Below are 22,784 nucleotides of genomic sequence, written 5' to 3'. Positions count from 1 at the left end.
CCACTGTTGCCCAACTATTGTTCCCATGGGTCCATCTGGTGTCACAGGCCTCCTTCAGTCACTGATGTCACTTAGGAAGATGTCCCTAGAGCTCAAAGAGAAAATGCCAGGTGGTTGTTCAGGAGCAGCTGTGGGCCCTGCAGGCAGCAGTGTGGGCTAAGTCTCCTCCTGGTTTGACTCTGCCTCTTTTTTGGTTTTAGGCCCTGATTTTGGTGGTTGTGCTGGGCTGGGTGTTTGTCCCCATTTACATTAAGGCGGGGGTAAGTATCTGCTCTGTTATTATGTAAGATGTGTTTTCCTGTTGGCAAGTATTTTGTGTGAACTTGGTCCTCCTGGAAAGCAGAGGAGACTTTTTGGGATAAGAGCCTATGACTTGGCTTTTTCCTGGGCTATAAAGTTCCCAACTGCTCTCAGAGACATTAAATAGATCCACCTGGCCATGACTTGTCCCTCTAGGAAGCCCTCCTAAGCAGTCTCAGTCTATTCAGCACCTAAATTATCACATTCCCTCACACTGGGTGAATGAATACTTGCAAGGTACTGCTGGGCATTGCTCACGATACATAACCGTCTGCCTCTGCCCCCGGAAGGGAAGCAGCACAAGAAAGAGAACCATAGTTTCTTTTCGTTTACGAGCACCGGCAGCCTTTGTCTGCTGAGCATGCAGCTGGCACTCACCTACCAGATGCGTGTTCAGTCTCCTGACTAAACCTCTGACATTTTACATAAGACAGCTTTAGCATCATTCATCCAGTGAGATGTAATGAGCATCTACTACCTGTACATCTATACGCGGGGAGCTGAAAGCAGTAAAGAGGAAGCACAGGTAGACCATGGATCTCCTGGAGGCTCATGGACTGTTGGTGACACGTGTCTGATTCCAGGAGGCAGCAGGCTCAGGGTTGAGGACACAAGACAGACTGTGGTTGGAATTTGCAGAAAGGAGCTGGGAGAGCAGTTGAGCTGGCCTGCAGCCACAACCCTTGGCAGGGCTTCTGTGCAGAGCAGGGTGAAGCATGCACCCAGCCTGGCCACCTTGTTTCAGCGCACTGGAAAGGTCCCACCATGGTTATGACATCTTGTTTACAGTAGGTACTTTGTATAAGACTATCTATTTAGGGGCTTCCCAGTGGCACTGTGGTAAAGAATCCACCTGCAATGCGGGAGATGTGGGTTTAATCCCTGGGTAAGGAAGATCCCTTGGAGGAGGAAATGGCAACCTGCTCCAGTATTCTTGCCTGGAAAATCCTGTGGACAGAGGAGCCTCGGGGGCTCCAAAAATAGTTGGAACTGACTGAGCAGATGCATACCTATCTATTTATCTATCCCTTCCTCCTTCAAGGCAAGGATCTGTCTTCTTGGTTATATGCAGTCATGTGTTCATTAAAATATTGTTTATTTGGCACCTTCTATGTCCTGGGATAATACCGAGTTGCCTCTGCAGTGGTCAGGCATGTGGAATTGAGATGAGCAAGTGGCTGGAGGACCGGGACACCTGGACACCTCTCAGACTTCTCTGACCAGCAGGGTCGGAGAAGTGACCTTTGGTCACACCTCTGACACCAGGGTGGATGCCCTGCTCTGCTTGCTCTGGGCCTTCTGATCACCTAGGCTGGCAGTGACCGCCCTTCCATCCGTGCAGGTGGTGACGATGCCAGAGTACCTGCGAAAGCGATTCGGAGGCCAGCGGATCCAGGTCTACCTCTCTGTCCTGTCCCTGGTGCTGTACATTTTCACCAAGATCTCGGTGAGTCCCCCGCCCTGGGTGCTGGGCGCTGGCTGGCACAGAACCTGCCCACTCTCGCTCCTCAGCAGACGCTGGCCCACAAAGGGAAGGTCAACTCGTTCCCCTAGGCCTTCTTGCTTCTGAAGGTAAAGTCCTATTTCACAAGCCAAGGAATGAACATACAGACCTCCTTACTGTGGGGAAGGTTGAAGACATAAGTGGTTCAAGAAGGTTCAGTGAAAGCTGTTCTTAATAGAAGTTTAAAAGGAAATAACAGATGCCTGAAGGCTGGCCCTGACATAAAGCTGTAAGCCTTTATACCCTGTCAGGGTCAGAATCTGGACCTAATTCTTGTCACTTGGCTTTCACAGTGAACAGCATGTTGTCATTCTTGGTTCATCTCTGCCTTTCCACCTTTTTTTCTCCAGTAGTATTTTAAGTCAAATGCCAGACATCATGTCATTTCACTGTAGATTCTTTGGAATACACCTTTAACTTTTGAAAACACATAACCATTATGCTATTATCATGCTTAACAAAATTTATAGTAATTTCTTATTTTAGGTAGTTTAACACCTGAAATAATCTGAAAAATGTCTTCTTTCAGTTGATTTGTTTGAATCAGAGTTCACAGGAAATTTACACTTGGCATTTGACTTTTCTTTCTCTAGAGGAAATATATATAAATATATATATTTATAAATATGTAAATACATATATATGTATACACATATGTATATATATATATATTTTCAGACTACCACAATAATTTTCCTGTTTTATATTATTACCTTTTACATTCTTATATATTTTTTTGATTGGGTTGTCTTTTTGTTGTTGCATTGAAATTGTTCTTTATGTATTCTGAATACCTTACTCTTATCTGATACATGATTTGCAAATATTTTCTTCCATTCTGTAGGTTGTCTTTTCACTTTAGTGTCCTCTGATGTACAAAAGTTTTAAATCTTGACGAAGTCCAATTTATGTTTTTTCTTTTCTTGCTCGTGCTTTTGGTGTCATTTCTAAGAATCCACTGCCAAATCCAAGATCATGAAGATTGAATGCTATGTTTGTTTCTAAGAGTTTTATAGTCTTAGCTCTTACATTGAGGTATTTGATCCACTTTGAGTGATCTTTGTATATGATGTGAAGTAGAGTCCAAGTTCATTCTTTTGCACATGGACGTCCAGTTCTCCCAGAACCATTGAGGCGATTGTTATGTCCTGACTGAATGGTCTCAGTGGGAACACGTGCTCAGGAATTGGGCCCGTAGGGCTTTGATTGGAGTTGGGACTGACACCCAGCCTCACTGTTCTCTCCCTCCCCAGCTTCCTGACGTCAAGGGCTGCTGCCCTTGACTGGCTTGTGTGATGATTCCACTCCTTCACTTTCTCCTCCCTTCCTTCAGGGTAGTTTTTAGTTACAAGATGAAAACCCTGAGCATTTCAGTCTTATTTCCTTAGAGACTTGTGTGTATAGCCTGGACTGGGAGTTGCTGAGAGGGGTGGAGAAATCGGGCTTCCTGAGGGAGGGGAGGGCGGGGGCGAGAGGAGGAAAGGAGTGTCAGCAGAAAGGTGCGGAGGTGACCCTGGCACCTGTAGAAGCTGATCGGGACCGCTCCTTGCTCCCTGATTCAGCTTGTGAGGTCGCACCTGTCTAGTGAGCATGTAGAGGTGGGCACCGGCATTCCCTTTCTTGGAAGCCAACCTTCTCCAAGTCCACAGTTCAGGTGAGGGAAAGTCTGCTGGCTGAGCTTTGCCCTTGGAGCAATGTAGCAGCAGTCATATAAATAAGCTCAGGGCTCAGCCTCTCTGTCTGCCTTCCCAATCGCCTCACCTATAGTTCAGGTTACTGATTAAACCTCCTGGACGTGGGAGCCCACAGGTACCTGAGGGTCAGCCTCCCTCAGCTCAGATCCTGATGGAGTCCATCCTCTCTCCAGCACTTGGCTTCTTCTGAATTTTACTTTTGAATAGTACTTAGTATGGATTGTGGGCTTCCCAGGTGGTATTAGTGGTAAAGAACCTGCCTGCCAATGCAGGAGACGTAAGAGACATGGATTCAATCCCTGAGTTGGGAAAATTCCCTGGAGGAGAATATGGCAACCCATTCCAGTACTCTTTCTTAGAGAGTCCTATGAACAGAGGAGCTGGGTGAGCTACAGTCCAGAAGGTCACAAAGAGTCAGACATGACTGAAGCAACTTGCACCTTTTCTGTGTGATTTCTGGGGCTGCTTACTGGAGGCCTTGCCCAATGTCCACCCAGTACCCAGAGCCAGTGATCCCTTGAAAAATGCATATGAAGGATGACCTCTGTCTTTTGTTTTGTGCCAATCTTTTTATTTAGTCTCCAGTAGGGGCTTGACTTCTTCCATCTCCAGTCCTCATAAGAGTATGGCATGGGTGGGGATTTTTACTTATTTTCCACTTCATGGAAGAGAAAACTGAGTCTCAGAGAAATTGAGTAACTTGTCTCCAATCATGTAGCTAGTGTAGGCAAAGACAAGACTGGAGTCTGGGTCTCTCTAGTCCCATTGTCTGTATTCTCACAATTCTTCTCTGTGCTTGGATGGGATGAAGGCATAGGATAACAGAGTGGGATAGATTATCTAGTTCTCTGATCGACGCTCCCATTTTTCAGTGGGGAAACTAAGGACCAGAGAAGGGAAGGGGCTTTGTGGGGTTAAACACTAGCAGAGCTAGGTTGAGAAGCAGAGTCTCTGGTACTTTCAACAATATGTCCCCTGGTCTTCTAAGTCCAGTATAAACAGATCAAAATTCAAGAACTGGGGGAAAAGTAAAATAGCCAGTTAAGTGACCTTCCAGTATAACCGCGTCTCTGAGAGTGGGATTTGAGAGGTCTGTGAAGGGAGAAGTCAGCTCACACTGGATGTATGAAGGATCTGCAAGTAGGCCATTTATGCAGTGGGGAGGGACAGGGAAGGCCAGACAGGCAAGGCTTTGTCTTTAAAAATTAGCCTGACTTCAGATTCACCATGGGTCACAGAGCATGAAATCCTTAGAAGAATTACCCTGATAGTGACTGTACTTGCTGGGAGCTCACATTAAGATGCACATGAGTTCAGGGTTTGTGGACAAAAGGAATCATTAATTAAAATAAGGTAGTCATTGCACACAAACAGAGATTAATCACTATTGTGTGTGTGGAGGCATAGGTATTTTATGATGGAAAAGAAAAGAAGAGTGGCCTTTTGAGATCCACGTCCAGACAGGGAACAACCAGGGACCTGACAGGAAGGCTTTGGGAGGGTGTTGGGATCCAGTGGGCATATAATTGATAGGAGAGAAAAAGTGAAATGCATTTCAGGTGCAGTGTCTCAGATGTGGCTCAGGCCATTGACCAGGGGTGGCGTGGAGTCTTGATTCTGGCTGCCATCTTGTGGCCATGTCCTTTTGGACTCTGAGTTTCTGAGACCCAGACTTGATTATTCCTCCATGCGCTCCTCCGATGGCACAGTGGTAAAGAATCTGCCTGCCAATACAGGAGACTTGGGGTCAGTCCCTGGGTTGAGAAGATCCCCTGGAGAAGGAAATGGCAACCCATTCCAGTATTCTTGCCTGGAAAATCCTATGGACAGAGGAGCCCAGTGGACTATAGTCCATGGGGTCACAAAGAGTTGGACATGACTGAGTGACTGAGTACAAGCATGTATTCCTCAGAATTTTATAAGCTCCTTCCCGTCCACCCACTCCACCCTAGCACCCTGTCTTATCAAGTTCGGAGAAGCATTCTGTGCTGTAAAATTTCCTGGCATCATGTCTCTTATTCAAATGTACAGAATCACTTGAGATAAAGCCTCAGATTTTATGAATTACTTGTGATGACCAAACATCCCTGTGTATGTTTCCTGGGACTCTTATCACAGATCACAACTGCAATAAACTTTTATAGCAACCCTGCTATCTATTCTGTATCTTTGGTTGAAAATAAGAGCTTTGGCTTTTGCTAAAGTTTTGAATGCTTATCACTTTGTGCATTCACTGACAAATAGAAAGAGAAATTTGAATAACTGGGTTCTCCATCTCAAACCTCATTACCAGGCAAGATTTACTAGGTGCTCTGATACAAATCGGGCTAGAATGGGCAGAAAATGCATGCATATAAAATCACAGAATTTCAAAGCATCAGAACTAAGATTAAATAACCTGCCCAAAGCTAATGAGATTAGTTACTCTAAGAGGGTTTCCAACTGGATTTGTATTTTATTGTTCCCTGTGAGTTCCATAGAGCTTGTTCAGTCAAGCTTTCAAAGGCTAAATCCACCTTCTTGTTTTTGTAAATAAAGTTTTATTGGAACACAGTCATGCCCATTAACTGATGTATCATCTTCGGTCTGCTTTCATGCTTCAACAGTAGATGACGTTGAGCAGGTTGGACAGAAACTGTATGTCCTGGAAAGCTTAAGACATATATGAAGTGAGCCTTTACAGAAAAAGTTTGCTGGCCCCTGGTCTAGAGGACCATAAATGTCTAGTTCACTTCAAATTGGTTTTGCTTAGCAGCATTGGGAAAATTTACTGTGTCCCCGACCGCCTCACTTCCTTCCTTCCTTCTTTAGTAAGGGTTAAGAGGGGTTTAGAGAAGGAGCAATTTGGGATGAGCTATGAAATAATTGATCTCACAGGATTAGAGGCAAGGTCTTTTATATCAAAGCCGATGGTACACTCTGCATCCAGTCCTCAAATTTTATGAATAAAAAAGTAATGAAATGCTTTGAATATACAGTAAAGTACAAAAAATAATATAGCCAACCACCAAGAAGGTGGTTGCACCAAGATTCTATTGATCTAAATAGCTTATCATTTTTTTAAAAAAAAGAAATAAAACATAAAAGATAATAGATAAGGCTCATCTATAACCTTTTGACCACATTTCCTTCTTCTTAAAAGGTAAACATTATCTTGAACTTGGTATGTATTCTTCTATTTTAAGAATATTTTTACTATAAAATGTGTATATATCCATATATCCATAAGGAATATATTGTGCTGTTAAATTTCTGTTTCCTCACCTTTGGAACTGCAAGAAAAATATAATGATGGCATGTAAGAAAATCTGCAGGGGAAAAGCCCCCATAACCCTATAATTCTGACACAGACATTTTCACAGTTTGACTTGGCCTACAGTGTGTATTTTCCTTTAGAGAGCTGCATTCAGAATAGGCAAGCCATTTTGTAGTCATTCTCCCCCTTCTTAGTATCAAACTGTAAACATTTCCCCATATTTCCATCTTCACAATCATTTTTTAGGGGCCATGGAGCATGATAGTTGATGTAAGATTTCAGCCAGCCACCTAAACAACCTCTGGTGGATGAAAGGCTCTCAGCAGTGGTCATCTTTGGGTCTAGTGATAGAAGCAAGACTGTATTAACTTTCAATGTATAACTTTCTGTGCTATTGTTTTGAAATCGTACAACATAATTATTTTATTTTAAAAAGAAGTAAACACATTTTTTTTGATTAAAAAAAGACCTTGCTCTCTGCAGAAAAACATTCCAGAAAGGAAGACATTTACCTTTGAATGTTGTGGGAAGTCATTGGATTTGGAGATGGAAAACCTGGAGTTTAGCCCTTGAGCAAGTCATTGACTTTTTCTCTCTCATCTATAAAGTGGAGTCAATTTACTTGTCCTGTTACCTTGTTTTGAGAATTAGAACAACGTATGTATCTAAAAGTTCTTGGTCAACTGTAAAATCCCCTAGATATGGAGGAAAAACTATTCTTATGAAGTGGGGAAATGTGTGGACACCTAAGAGACCCCAAGACATGTCAGCGTGCCTGGGGTTAACAGTAAGCTTGGCTATCATGTCCTTGGTCACACCTGCTGACTTTCAGGGTTCCAAGGGCAGAAAGAATTCATTCTTGAAGTTAAGAATGACTCATAAGAGGAAGAATTTTTCAAGGAAGAGTTCATAATTCATGAGGGAGGTTTTCTTGAAATTCTTTAGCTGTCCTGTTAACTGGAAACAGTGTATATTATAAGAGCAAGATTTTGATTAGCCCAACACTTCCCATAGTCTCTATAGACTTCATTTATAATGTTGTCTTAGGAATTGTGTTACTTATTTGTGACTAATGGTGGCAAAGCAAATATTAATGAGGGTGTCATAGTCTGCTATGGTGTGTTGCCATAAAGCATTACAAATTAACTACTCTGGAAGATAAACCAAGGGCATTTTAAAGGCAGGAGAAACAGCCTTGCAATCTTTTTATAGCTCACTTATGCTTATTAGCTAATTCACTGAATCTACAGTGTGCACATTTAACGGCATTCCAATGAATGGAACCCCTCAAACTGAAATAACTTTAGTGACAGTACAGAGGCCTCAGAGGGGAGAGACCGACTTTGTCAACACTCATCACAGTTCCACGTGGCCCAGAGTGCAGAGTCTAGCAGGAGTGGCCATTCCACCCTTAGCGAGGCTTTTGTGCAGCAGGGGGCTCTTTCTTCCTCCTCAGCCTTAGCTGCTCCAGAAGGCAAGGTGGAAGAGGTCTCAGACCTGGAAGGGGAATGTTTCCTCAGCTGCAGATCTTCTCTGCTTCCAGCCACTGAGGATCACAAGCCCTGGGAGTCAGCTTCCCACTCTAAAGATAAGAACACTGAGACAGGGAGAGGTGAAATGTCCTATCCAGGGTCACTCAGACCTATCCTGGCAGTATTGGAGATAAAACCCAGGTCCTCTCACCACCAACCCTAAGGGCGGAGGTCTCTTTCTAAGTCGCCATCTCTCTCCCCACGTCCTGGATCAGCCTCTCTTCTTCCAGGGAAGGCAGTGACAGTAGGTCCCCTGGGACTAGAGAATCTGCTGGGAGCTAAGGCACTAGGTCCTCAAGAGGCCCGACCTGGGGGAGGAGGCCAGGCATTAGCCTGGAAGCTTGGAGTTGGTGTGAGATGAGCTCTCTGCCAACCAAGAGGCAGGGAATAGGAGATTTGGTGGGTGGGACCTGAGCCACTGGAGGCCCCGAGGAGCTGTGAGGAGGAGCAGAGGGGACGATAAGAATCGAGAGAAGATGCAAGGGCGCCCTTCCCCAGGGCCTGGCTGGGTGGCCCCTTACATGCTCTGAAATGTGTTCAGTTTGACGCAATAAAACAGTCCTTGCACTGCATCTAGGGAAAGCCTAGTTCTTTTGCATCTAGAGATTTGAAAACAAAAGGTTTACCACCATCATCCCTTAATACTGTCCTTCTGGTAGTATTTTGGAGACCACATGAACATTCATTTTGGGTGACTCCAGGGCTCTCTGTTGGTTTAACTGCACCAACCAGCCAGGTAGAAAGTTCTTTATGGGGCTAAATGAGTCAGGGAGAAAAATAACTGCATCAAGCACTAGTGAATTCAGGAATGAAGAGGGAGAGATTCCCCCTAAACTTACATGAGATAATCTGGATCAACAGTCCCCAACCTTTCTGGCACCAGGGACTGGTTTTATGGAAGACAATTTTTCCATGGACTGGGGGGCACGGGATGGTTTCGAGTTGATTCAAGTGCATTACATTTATTGTGCACTTTATTTCTAATCTAATGCCACCATTGATCTGACAAGGAGGTACTGGCCCAGAGATTGGGCACCTCCGATCTAGCTAAAGCCATCTCTCACCAAGCCTGCCACACAGGGGGTTCTTGGTGATGCTCTGGCTGTGTTTGAATCCAGATGGATCCCATCTAGACAGAGGAGATAAAATTATGGTGGTGTTTACATCTCTCTCCATTCCAGGGTGAGGGTGGTTTTCCCTCTCGCAGACTCCAGCATTCCCACTTGTATTTGGGAGTAGATCTGATAAACCTTTTACACTGAGGTGTAAATGAGGGATAACAGCTCACAGAGGCAGCCCACAAAGTGAATTGTGAGGAACCTCAAGGTGTTAATAGTTGCTCCTTGGCAGAGTTCCACAGCTGAGTGAGTTTGAGGGTCATTTACTACATTTCTCTCCTGGGGATTCACAGTATGGTAAAGGCTCAGAGAAGTTGTATGGTAAAGAAACTGCTTTAACTTTGTTTAATTCAGCATTTCACAGGCCTCTTTTACAGAATTCTTTTTTTTTTTTATAATCATGGAATATTTATTATCATCTTGAATAAAGCTTTTTGGGAAATTTAGGAATAGAGCAGGATTCTCTTTCAGGTGTTCATATCCTTTTGTTTTTTCACATATATTCTTATTTTTCTATTATTTCTGCTAGTTTTATTTGTTTATTTTTAATTAATTAATTATTATTTTTTGGTTGTGCTGGGTGTCCGTTGCTGTGTTTGGGCTTTCTCCAGTTGCAGTGAGTGGGAGCCACTCCTTGTTGCAGCCCACAGGCTTCTCTTTGTGGTGGCTTCTCTCATTGCTGAGCACAGACTCTAGGCACATGGGCTTCAGTAGTTGCAGCACAGAGGCTCAGTATTTGCTCTGTCGCTTGTGGGATCCTGTCGGACAGGGATTGAACCAGTGTCCCCTGCATTGGCAGGCGGATTCTTAGCCACTGTACCACCAGGGAAGTTCTCCTTTTGTTTTTTATTTTTACTTTTATTGTGGTCAGAACACTTAGCTTGCCATCCAACCTCTTGACAGATTCTGAGTGTATAATACATATTGTTGACCAGGTGCAATGTGGGGCAGATCTTTAGAGCTTATTCCTCTTAACTGAGAGATTATGCCTGTTGATTAATAACGCCACCTTCCCCCAGCCCCTAGTAACAGCCATTCCAGCCTCAGATTTTATGAGTTTGGCTATTTTAGAAACCTCATATACATGGAATTGTGCACTGTTTGTCTTTCATATTCTCAACTGGGGGTAAGGATATGAACCGCTAATTGTGAAATTTCAGCCAAAGGTTAAGGGGTTGTGGGCCAGCGTGGGGCCCCAGAAATCACAGGCATCAACATGACTTAGGAGTTGGTTTCTGCTAACCTCTCCAAGCCCTCCTACCTGTCCCTGCAGCTGACTGACGTGACTCAGCTGATCTCTCTCACCCCAAACCCACCTCTCCTCTCCTTCCAGGCAGACATCTTTTCTGGGGCCATATTCATCAACTTGGCCTTGGGCCTGGATCTCTACCTGGCCATCTTTATCTTATTGGCAATCACCGCCCTTTACACAATCACAGGTGAGTCCCCTCGAATGGCTCAGCCCCAACGCAGCTCAGGGTTAGGCACTTGTGAAGGGTGAAAGGAAGGAGGAGACATGGCTTCTCCTCTCGAGGAAGAGATCCACCCAGAAGACAGTTTGAAGGAACAGTTTCAGGTGCCCCAGAAAAATCCAGTGTTGGTGGGAACAGGAGAGAACCTGGCCTAGTCGGGAGAAGCAGGGAGGGCCGGTCAGGTGCAGGGAGAGGTGGGAACAGGGGAGTCAGGAGCGGGAGTGGCGGGGCTGGGCGGGGTGGGCAGGTGGGTGCGTTCTGCTGCAGGAGGGTGCTCAGCGGGAAGTAGCTGAGGGCAGGGGGTGTAGGTGGGAAGACCTGATGGCTGAAGTGGGGTCACAGTATGGGGGTCTTGAAAGTCATTTGACAGAGACCTTGGGTTTGATATGACAGGGGCTGAGGGGCACTCTAGGGAGGAAGGTGGGGAGTGGCAGACACGGATTTTAGAGGGAGACTCAGAATGCGACTGGAGAAACTGGAGACAGGAGTAGCCACTGGGGGCACCTCTGCAGAGGTGCTGCTCTGCCCTGACTGGGGGCAGGCAGGGCCGGTGATGGAACTTGCTGCCGAGCTGGAGCCCCATAGCACTGGGGACAGGTTACTCAGATGGTCTGAGAAAACAGGGGTGGATGGGCAAGTAGCCCTTTGACATGGGCCGACTTGCTCGTGTCCCCAGACATCTTGGGAGGTGTCACCTCTTTGCTCTCCCCTTCTCCGTCGGTGGCAGATGCTTCTCCTGGCTTAAAGCAGCACATCAAACTCTCCACCCTCCAATAGGGGAAACTTTCTTCCCAAGGCCTTCCCAGCCTTTCTGTGGAAAGTGGAGATGCTGGAACGTGTGGGTGGCAGACGGCTGTGACAGGACAAAGGCGGGAAGGCAGGAGGGCGACTGAGGGGTGCAGAGGACATGCCAGGGGAGAGGAGAGGGGGTGGGGGTGAGGGTGGGGAGGGGAGGGGGGCCGGCGGGGTGCCCTCCCCCCTGAGGTCAGATGCATTGCGTCCTTTGCTCTTAGGGGGCCTGGCGGCTGTGATTTACACAGACACCTTGCAGACGGTGATTATGCTGCTGGGGTCTTTCATCCTGACTGGGTTTGGTAAGTGGGGCAGGGGCAAGCTGAGGAGGTGGGGAGACAGAGTTAGAGGCTGCTGGCCTGGGCAGTTAGCTGGGTACACTCTGCCCTCCCTGGGGGAGTAGACTGGCCTGGATTGGCCATCACTGTGGGTGTGCGGGGAACACCTTCCCCAGCCCTATAGGTCTCAGGTTGGGTCTGGCCCAGGCAATATCTGGACTCCTTGCTGTCCTCTCTACACAGTCTGGGCTAGTGGGCCCCAGGGTGGGCCTCATGGGCCTGTCACGGTCTTCTCTCCACAGAGAAACTGGACGAAAAAAAAAAAGATAAGGCTAAATATCTATCAGACTAAATATATTTAAATGTCACATCTTAAATCTTGGATTGTGTCATCTACATTTTAATGTTAAATGTCCTCTCTTTTGTGAATTGATCATTTTATTTACTTCCCTATTTGACAAAATAAAAAAAATCAGCAACTCTGTAGTCCCCGTCCCCCCAGTTTTGAAGATTTATTTGTTTTGAAATCCTAAGGACAAGACCAAAACCCCTACAAATAGAGATACTTGTTATGGGAGGATATAAAATACCGTTTTATTTTTAAGGGGGCCCATGCTTTCTGGGTGTCCTGTGAAGCCTCTTATTCTCTCTCTATGCTGTATTTTCCAAGAGCTTCCATTTGGTTTTCCTTGGTGTCCTCAGGAAACTGGGGGAGGAGAAAGGAATGCCTTATTCTGCAGGGCAGGGGCTGGAATACCTTATTCCCACAGCCAAGGTGCAACAGAGCTCCAGATGTCCTCACCCATCCTCTTCCATCCCACCACACTGCTGGGATGGGGGGGCACTAGTCTGTGTCCAGGATCCCAAAGGCCCCTGCGGATAGCAGGTGGGGAGGGGGAAAGCAGAATCTTGGCATCTGATTCAAAACCAAGGTCTATCTTTTAATAATTCAAATACTTGCCCTTTGTAAAGAAGCTCATGGTTGGAGTACTTTCACAGGTTATTGCTTTGGACCCACACAGTAGCCCCTGATGGGGCTGGGCAGGGTCAGTAATCCCATTCTATGGATGAGAAAGCTGAGGCTCAGAATGGGATGATGGCTTGCCCAGGACTGCACAGTGCAAATTCTGGCTGTGGGCTTCTCAGGCATCTGCAGAAGAAACTGCTGTGAAGAGCTGAGAGTTTCAGGAAGTTGACTTTTGTCACCAATGTTTTCCAGCTTTCCACAAAGTGGGAGGGTATGGTGCCTTCGTGACAAAATACATGAATGCCATTCCAACTGTGATCTCTTACGGAAACACCACCATCAAGGAAGAGTGCTACACCCCGAGGGCTGACTCCTTCCACATCTTCCGAGATCCTCTCAAGGGAGACCTGCCCTGGCCTGGGCTCATCTTTGGGCTGACCATCATCTCCCTGTGGTACTGGTGCACAGACCAGGTACCCATGCTGTTGGACATGGGAGGAGAGAGGGTCTTCCCCAGGGTGCTGCAGAGCCTCCTGCCTTTTGTGCAGCTTGTGGGGTTGGGGAAGGCAGGGCAGGCTCCTGTGGTCTGAGGGCTGCCGAGTCTTGGTGATGTGGGAGTGCCAGGCTGACGACCCGGGGTGGTGGTGGGAGCTGGGCTGGTCAGAACATGTTGCGAGGTCTCTTGCTGACACCCCTCCTCACTGGGCTTTCCCTGGCAGGTCATCGTGCAGCGCTGCCTCTCCGCCAAAAACATGTCACACGTGAAGGCCGGCTGCATCATGTGTGGGTACATGAAGCTGCTGCCCATGTTCCTCATGGTGATGCCAGGGATGATCAGCCGCATCCTGTTCACAGGTGACACCTTCTGCTGGACTCGCCAACCTCTCTTTCCCACTTCGAAAACCCCCATGGCTCCCTCTTCCTTTTTTCTGCCCTCGTCTTCTCTTGCCGTGATTACGAAGCATTATTGTCCCCCCTGCCCCAGACGCTGAGCGACTTGAGGTCACAGAACTTGTGTAATTGTGTTCCCTGGGTCTTCACATAGACAATCACGGTTTCCCCTTTTGCAGACTCTCTGAAGTCATGACATGCCTCTAGCCAAGGCTTTTTCTGGCTAACAGTTACTTATCTTTTGCCCTGTGTCCCCCCACACCCCCAGGTTATGGTATGTGTTGCTGTTCAGTTGCTAAGTCCTGTATGACTCTTTGCGATCCCATGGACTGCAACGTGCCAGGCTTCCCTGTCCTTCACCATCTCCCAGAATCTGTTCAAACTCATGTCCATTGAGTTGGTGATGCCATCCAACCATCTCATCCTTTGTCGCCCCCTTCTCCTTTTGCCTTCAATCTTACCCAACATCAGGGTCTTTTCCAATGAGTTGACTCTTCACATCAAGTGACCAAAGTACTGGAGCTTCAGCTTCAGCATCAGTCCTTCCAATGAATATTCAGGGTTGATTTCCTTTAGGATTCACTGGTTTGATCTCCTTTCAGTCCAAGGGACTGTCAAGGCTCTTCTCCAGCACCATAATTCGAAGGTGCTTAGCCTTCTTTATGGTCTGATTCTCACATCTGTAGCTAGCTAAAGTCTGGGGACTATCCCCTCTGCTTTCCTCCCTAAGCATTTCTTCGCTTTTCCCTCCTCTGCCTAGGAGCTGTCTTTCCTCCCCAGGCAGAGCTTGGGATGGTCAGGAGCAGCAGAGCAGGGGGATGGCATGCAAGGGCTTCTTGGGGGCTGCGTTCTTTGTGAAGCCACTTCAGGGCTGTGGGCAGGAATGTCCTGTTTGAAGCGCTGTCCTAGGTGGCGCTAGTGGTAAAGAATTCACCTGCCGAATCAGCGGACACAGGAGACGCATGTTAGTTAGATCCCTGGGTTGGGAAGATCCCCTGCATAAGGAAATGGCTACCCACTGAGTTTCTTGCCTGGAAAATCCCATGAACAGAGGAACCTGGTTGTCTACAGTCCATGGGGTCCCAAAGAGTCAGACATGACTGAGCACCTAGCACGCACACCTGCTTAACAAGGTGAATCTTGGAAACATTTCTCCGATGTCTGCTTGCTGACATGACTCTTCATCTCTCCTCAGACAAAGTTGCCTGCACCGTCCCCTCAGAGTGTGAGAAATATTGCGGCACAAAGGTTGGCTGTACCAACATCGCCTACCCGACTTTGGTGGTGGAGCTCATGCCCAATGGTGAGAGCTGTCCTGGCTGGCAGGGTCTCTCTTGGAAGGCTGACTGGACTTGGGCTCTATCTACGTAGCTGTCTGTGGGCCTTCTGGAGCAAAGCTGTTTCTGAACCTGGGGGGTCTAGGAGAGAAAGTCTCACCCCGGGGTCCTCAGTATTTGAACTTGCCTTTGCCTCAGTGGGAAGGAGACCTCTGGCTTGGTTGGGCTCTGTGAGTCCTGGCACTCATCCATCAGTCAGGCATGGGAAGGAGACCATCTGAAAACGTGTGAGGGAAGAAACACAACGTTTTCATGCTCTAAGGTTTCTTGACGCTCTCCAACAGACATTAACATGAGGCTTGAACTAAATGGAATTCTACCTGGAGAATGAATTGACTCCTAGGTTTTTCCAAGGAAAAACATGGAGAGAAGGGCAAAGGGCAGTTTTAGCTCTAGAATGAGGAAGTTCAAGGCAGTGGGTAGATCGGATACCAGGGGGGTCTCACTGTAGAGAACGTGGAATCCAGGAGAGTGAGGACTTACAGTTCACAAGAGTTAGTTTTGGGGTAGACCTGTGTGTTTACTGTTCATTTTCATGTTGACGGAAAATCTAGTTCTGGCTTAAGGCATGGAAATCTCTTTAGGTTAGGGCCCCAGGGGACCAAAAATTCAAAGATATTCATCAGGAAAATTTAGAATAAACAACATTTTTTTACTGAAAGGAAACATGAAGATCATCTAGTCAAACCTGTTCATTTTACAGTTGAGAAAATTGAGGCCTACACAGAGAAAGTGATTTTCTAAGGTCATGCAGTGTCTGGCATGGTTAACTCTGCTGAAGGTGAGAACTGAGGAATTTTTTTTTTTTTTTTAAACCACAGACTGGATGAATGACCTTGGGCAAATTGTTTGTATTCAACTTCTATAAAAATGGGAGTAATAGTTAACAATTCCACTGAGCTGGGCTGCTTATTCATTAAGGTTGCAGTTAGCAAGGATCATGGCTCTTTTAGTCATTCTTGCTTCTGTTGGGGTGTTTATGCTGTTTCCTTAGACCTGCAGATCCTGAGTGAGGTAGCTCTGAACGCTGCACCAGAGTGGATTGTGCATGATAGAAAGCTGCGTGGCCTGCAAGACCAAATATTGTGTCTGCACAAACCACTGCCAGTCTTTCTGGCTGGAATCTGGCCTCTGTAAACACCGGATCCCCCAGTGGCCTCCCCATGCTGGATCAGATAGATATTTTCCATATGTTCCTCAGTAGCATTCAGCATTATTGATCACTCCTCTCTCTTGAGTTATTCCCTCCTCTTGGATTCTATACTACTACCATCTCCTGTTTTCTCCTCATCCCTTCCAGCTATTCCTTTTAAATCTCATTTGCAGATGCAGCCTTCTTCATTAGCTGGTAAATATTACCCCACCAATCCCTCTCCAAAGTCTGTCCATGTTACCTGCTTCTATTCATCTCCCTTCTCTTGTTGTCTCCATCATGCTACTCTGATGTGCCGTTATCTGTTTCCGGGACTGCTGTAAAATTATGGTCAACAAATATTTGTTGAGTGAATAAATGAACGTGAGCTTGATAAGAGGTGATACAGAAAGGAGAGAGCTATATCCCAGCTTAGCAATTAACTGGTGAATCAGTCTGAGCAAAGGGCAGAACTAGGACTTGAAGCCCTATAGACTAATTCCTTGAAATGGACATTTTATTCTATTACTGAGAAATGAGAGAGTTGGATGATCTTTGTAGCTCCTACTATAGCTCCAATAGTCTGTAGTCTACATGATAGACTCTCAAGAGGAACCATTAAAAACACTCTCCCAGCAAATGACAAAATGATCAGAATAGGCAACCTTTATTTTTCTTCTTGTTAGGCTGTAGATGAAAACAAAACTATAAAATTATTTACAGATATAATACCTAGAGGATGATAGAATAGTTTTCCAAAACTCTTATTAGATATATGAAAATATTTCCTCCCATTCTATGGCTATCTTTTCACTTTCTTGAAACCTCATCTTTTGAATCCTAGTTTAAATATTTCTCCATTATCATTAATCTTTCAGATGAGAGACCTTATAAAAGCTCAGATGGAAACACACACACACACTACCATCACTACCACTACCACTGGCAATCCAACTGGAGAGCATTTACTGCATGTGTGTAATTTAAAGACACAGTCCATTCCTTAAAACGTCTAATCTCCCTGGAGAGATAAATCAAATAATATGGCATGGTGTCAGAAGGCAAAAAACCTTGAGCTGTCACACTTTTCAAGCACAAAAGAGCTGAAATGCTGCGTGTACCACTCAGAACCTCCCTTTCCCCCAGGGCTGCGAGGCCTGATGCTGTCGGTCATGCTGGCTTCCCTCATGAGCTCCCTGACCTCCATCTTCAACAGCGCCAGCACCCTCTTCACCATGGACATCTACACCAAGATCCGGAAGCGAGCATCTGAGAAGGAGCTCATGATCGCAGGAAGGTAAGTACAGCTCCCCCTGTCAAGCCCCATGACAACTTGAATGACCAGAGAGGTTCCCTCAAGATGGGGAAGACTGGTAGATGCTGGGGAGAATGAGAGTAACCACTGTGGCAAGTTATATCGCTCTCAGCGGCATTTAACTTTAAATCCAAGATCATTAAAACCATGTCCCTCTGGGACATGAAACGCCATCAGAGATCATTTAAGCTGGAGCGTGAAACAACATCAGGTATGATTAATCTAACCTCAGTTTATCAGTGAACAAAGTGAGGCTTGTCATACTCAAATAAGGAAGTTTGGACAGCAGCCGAGCCAGGACTGGAACCCACAGCCAACTGAGTCCTTGTCTCGGCACAGTACACCATCCCACACTGTCCTCCTAGGCCTGCACACTGCAACTCTCCTCTCTGGACGTCTTTTAGGCCCAGGTGCCTCCAATGCCTTGACCCTTTGCTGTAGCATTTTACAGGACCATTGTGAGGGTCAGGTGATACTATGCTTGTGAATGTGCTTTGTACAGTCTAAGACACCATACTCTGTGCACACTTGTTATTGTCAAGTGGGCTAATGGACACAACAGGGTACTGGACACAGTAACTGTGGATCTGTGGGCCAGGTGTGCCCATTATCTCGATGATCTGTGGAGCAGAGGCTTTGGGTAGAGGACCAGCAGAAGCTCTGGGGCGAAGGCAGGCCAACCTCCTCGGGGCAGGTGAAAAAGTCCCTGGGATGTCTGTCCAGGGAAAGTTTCCTGGAGAGTGCTGCCACCTCCTAAATCTCATGAGCAAGATTGGGGCAAAGGAAGGAAAGGAACATGACAGGCCACTCGCAGGCGATAAGACACCTGCCACCCAGGGGAGGTCAGACTGGGCCAGAGTCTGTTCTCTGCTTCGCAGGAAGCAGCATGGTTCCCTGACAGGGTTTTCCTCTGAAAGATGTTTACTGGCATTCTCTCAAGATGCAACATGGAAAGAAAATCATTTTGTTGCTTTGCTCAAGGCTGGATCTCTTGGCCCTGAGATTGTGTTGGGGCTCACACTTTTTCTGCATCCAATGACTGCTGCTCTGGGGTTTGTCCTTGTCTTCAACAAGCTTACAGTTACAAGCAACAATTCTACACTGCGCTGTGGTACCTGTAACAGCAATCACAGGCTCAGAGAAGGGAGAGATGACTGTGCTAGTCAGTAGCTGAGCAAGGCTCCTGAGGTAGGGAGACCCCAAGCTGTGTCTAAATGGTGGATGGGATCTGAGTAAATGGGAGGCAATGGGAGGGGCACTTTAGAGGGAGAAATATGTGAGCAAGAACATTACTTTGTGAAGGTTAGCTTAAGACTCTTCTGTCTTAAATTCAAGAGAGAGAAGAGAACCACCGCCTTCTTTCTAATTAAATCAAGAGGTTAAAAGGAACTCCCCATCTTTCCCAGGTGATTCAGTGGTAAAGAATCTCTCTACAAATGCAGAAATTCCAGGACACTCTGGTCTGATCCCTGGGTCAGGAAGATCCACTGGAGAAGGAAATGGCAACCCACTCTAGTATTCTTCCCTGGAAAATCTCAGGGGCAGAGGAACCTGGCAGGCTACAGTCCATGGGGTTGCGAAGAGTCATATATAACTGAGCACACATCCCATCTTTTCAGGACTTGAAGTGAAACTCAAAAGAAGGAGAGCTAGGGACTCCCTGGTAGCTCAGATGGTAAAGAGTCTTCCTGCAGTGTGGGAGACCCGAGTTCAATCCCAGGGTTGGAAAGATCCCCTGGAGAAGAAAATGGAAACCCACCCCAGTATTCTTGCCTAGAAAATCCCATGGATGGAGGAGCCTGGTGGACTACAGTTCATAGGGTCACAAAGAGTCGAACGCAACTGATCAGCTTCACTTTAACTTTCAGAGAATTCCCAGGTGGTCCTGTGGTTAGGATTCCGTGTTCTCACTGCCAAGGGCGCAACTTCAACCCCTGGTTGGGAAACTGAGATCCCATGAGTCATGAGGCGTGGCCAAAAAAAAAAAAGGAGACTGGCTCCAAAGTCCACGCCTTTGTTCCTAAACTCCACTGCCTCTCAAAGTGGATTCTTCCCTGGTGGTTAGTGGGCCTCCTTTACTATCGAAAATCAAGTGCATTTCACTTATAGGCAAAGAAGATTTTCCTGAGGGAGCCGTGCTATGTGCTTAGTCGCTCAGTCCTGTCCAACTCTTTGGACCCCGTGGACTGTAGCCCACCAGGCTCCTCTGTCCTTGGGGATTCTCCAGGCAAGAACACTGGAGTGAGTTGCCATGCCCTCCTTCAGGGGGTCTTCCCAACCCAGGGATCAAACCCACGTTTCCCACTGTTTGAGCCACAAGGGAAGCCTCTGAAGGAGCAGCATACAGAAGAAAAGAGTCTCAATGAATTTGCTAATTATTTTCCCCGCTCTGGTCATATAACCCTTTCTATCTATCCGTCTATCCCTACTGTTGCTGTTGTTCAGTCACTCAGTCATGTCTGACTCTTTGTGACCCTATGGAATGTAGCCCTCCAGGCTCCTCTGTACGTGGGATTTCCCAGGCAAGAATACTGGAGTGTGTTGCCATTTCATTCTCCAGGGGATCTTCCTGATCTAGGGATTGAACCTGAGTCTCCTGTATTGCAGATAGTTTCCCTATCTATCTGTCTGTCTTCTATCTATCTATCTATCACTATTCCTGTGGAGCCATTTGCTGACCCCCTGCTGTGGGGCTTGATTTCAGGTTGTTCATGCTGGTGCTGATCGGCGTCAGCATCGCCTGGGTGCCCATCGTGCAGTCAGCACAAGGAGGGCAGCTCTTCGACTACATCCAGTCCATCACCAGTTACTTGGGGCCACCCATCGCAGCAGTCTTCCTGCTTGCTATTTTCTGCAAGAGAGTCAATGAGCCGGTAGGTATCATGAATGTCTAGAAAAGTCATTCGGGCACAGAAATTCCCATCTGGATTTGTATATTCTCTGGGAGGAATTCTACTTCCAGAGATCTTGAGCAGGAATGAAGGTGCTGGTGAGGGTTTATATGGAAAATCCTCCAGGGGCCTTGGGACTCTCCTCCTCCTTGCTGCAGGTTCTAAATTAATTCCCAAGTAATGATGTGTGTTTTCCATCTACTCTGGGTGATTCTGACTGTGTGGCACTCTCTGGGAAGCTTGTAGCCTCTGGGCAAACAGCTCCATAGGAAGTGCTAGCAGAGGCTACCTCCTGGGTTCTGCAGGGGGCTAGGTTTTCCAGCCAGCACTTCTCAGGGCCCAGTGAAGGACCAAGAAGTGATACTCCAGCTAGATAGGGATAAGGGTGAGGGGACTTTGGATCTATAAAAGGGGCTGATGGAAAAGTTCCTTTCTCCTCTTCCTCTAAGAGACCAAATTTCTTTCCCATGTCTTCAAGGAACACAGATTAGCCCACAAGTAATTGTGTTATAACTGAACGTACCTAAATATGGAGTCTGATGGTAATAGTAGCTGCAGGTAGAGAAATTCAAAGTATTTTTAAAGTGAAAGGGATTTTTTTTGGCACTGAGAACTTGGGTGCTATTCTAACCAAGGGCTTCCCAGGTAGCTCAGTGGTAAAGACTACACCTGCCAGTGCAGAAGATGTAGGAGACACCGGTCCAACCCCTCCACTGGGAAGATCCCCTGGAGGAGGAAATGGCAACCCAATCCAGTACTCTTGCCTGGAAAATCCCATGGACAGAGGACCCTGGCAAGTCCATGGGGTCACAAAAGAGTTGGTTGGACATGACTGAGCAACTAAGCACACGCAAGTACCAAGTCGAGTTACTAAGAGGTGGTAAACATAGCCACTGAAGGCCTGACATAACATTCCTAGTCACGTTCTGAACTCCAGTGTTCCTGTTTCAGATGGCCTGGAGCTCGTATTCCTCTCACTGTTATGCTTTTCTCTCTGTCCCCCAGTGAATGCACAGCTGTTTCCCAAACACAGTGTTCATTGACTAGGCCTTTCTTTCACAGGGAGCCTTTTGGGGATTGATCATAGGATTCTTGATCGGGGTGTCCCGTATGATTACCGAGTTTGCCTATGGAACCGGGAGCTGCATGGAGCCCAGCAACTGTCCCACGATTATCTGTGGTGTGCACTACTTGTACTTTGCCATCATCCTCTTTGTCATTACTATCGTCATCATCCTGGCTGTCTCCCTCTTCACAAAGCCCATTGCAGATGTGCATGTGAGTATCCGTGTAGGAGACTGTCCTGCCCTGGTTTCATGTTCATGCTGCAGCACTCAACTTGATTGCTTTGGCTGTTAGAGGTCTCTTACTCTCATGATTAAAATAGGCTGTCCTTGTCTTTGGTGTCATGGAAAAGGACACGTGGGCTTCCCAGGTGGCTCAGTGGTAAAGAATCCACCTGCAATGCAGGAGACCTGGATTCAATCCCTGCGTTGGGAAGATGCCCCAGAGGAGGAAATAGAAACCCACTCCAGTATTCTTGCCTGGGAAATTTTATGGACAGAGGAGTTTGATGGGCTACAGTCCATGATGTTGCAGAGAGTCGGACATGACTTAGCCACTGAGCATGCTCAGAAGGACAGGACAGGAAACATGGATTTCCAGCAGAGCAGGGTCAAGGGTGCCTTCAGCCACATTTCAGGCCAAGGGACTGCTCTCTGGATCCTGCTGCCCAAGTGACGTCTCAGGTACAAGGCAATGAGATCACATGGGCAGACACAGGGTTACCCCAGCTTGGATGCCTATGTCCCAGATAGGAATGCATATTTCTTGTAATAGTCTCTAGGTCATAGCTTCCAAAGGTCCCTGCAAGGGACATACCTAGTGGTAAAAATCACCACACTGAGGGAAATCTGAAGCATGATATACCCTTTATTTTTTTCCCAATGAAGCCTCCAAACAGTTGCCCATGGAATTTAAGAAATTCCTAACAGTATCAAAGTCTAACTGATTCAAGACTTCAAAGATGACAAGTACTCTTCTTTAGCTCTAGATGTCGCCCTTGGTTTAGGGAATGTTCGCAGCCCTCCCAATGCAGATGAAGGTCACCAGTCATGGGTCACTTTTTACCAGAAGCAGTGTAGTCTGGAAACCCAGTACAGCTAGCACTCTACCCTTTTCAGGTTCCCAGCAAACAGAGCGAGAGAGTTAACCCAAGATCACATTTGTCTGAAGAGAAAGAGAGAGGGTTTTGTTGGTCCCTTTCTCATGCATATGCAAAAATAGGAATCCCTAACAGACCTTT

The 22,784-nt window shown here is 46.7% G+C and overlaps 1 protein-coding gene across 11 annotated transcripts in view; it reads left to right on the top strand.

Moving 5' to 3' along the window:
- Positions 1–22,784, top strand: part of SLC5A1 (solute carrier family 5 member 1) — a 102,971-nt gene that overhangs the window by 75,276 nt on the left and 4,911 nt on the right. For 8 of the 11 annotated variants that reach the window (XM_081542206.1, XM_081542211.1, XM_081542204.1 and 5 more), the window contains 10 exons: positions 201–260; positions 1,643–1,747; positions 10,738–10,843; positions 11,890–11,970; positions 13,166–13,386; positions 13,633–13,768; positions 15,000–15,107; positions 17,420–17,570; positions 20,293–20,461; positions 21,542–21,757. In XM_081542206.1, coding sequence (XP_081398332.1) covers positions 201–260; positions 1,643–1,747; positions 10,738–10,843; positions 11,890–11,970; positions 13,166–13,386; positions 13,633–13,768; positions 15,000–15,107; positions 17,420–17,570; positions 20,293–20,461; positions 21,542–21,757 — 1,353 coding nt within the window. The remainder of the gene's footprint in view (positions 1–200; positions 261–1,642; positions 1,748–10,737; positions 10,844–11,889; positions 11,971–13,165; positions 13,387–13,632; positions 13,769–14,999; positions 15,108–17,419; positions 17,571–20,292; positions 20,462–21,541; positions 21,758–22,784) is intronic. The other 3 variants (XM_081542214.1, XM_081542212.1, XM_081542213.1) reach the window with 2 other exon arrangements.

This window comes from Giraffa tippelskirchi, chromosome 11 (genome assembly GCF_054371585.1).
Source record: "Giraffa tippelskirchi isolate mGirTip1 chromosome 11, T2T-mGirTip1v1.2.pri, whole genome shotgun sequence".
NCBI lineage: Eukaryota > Metazoa > Chordata > Mammalia > Artiodactyla > Giraffidae > Giraffa > Giraffa tippelskirchi.
Note: the sequence above shows the minus strand (reverse complement) of the source record. Positions and strands in the feature narration are given on the sequence as shown.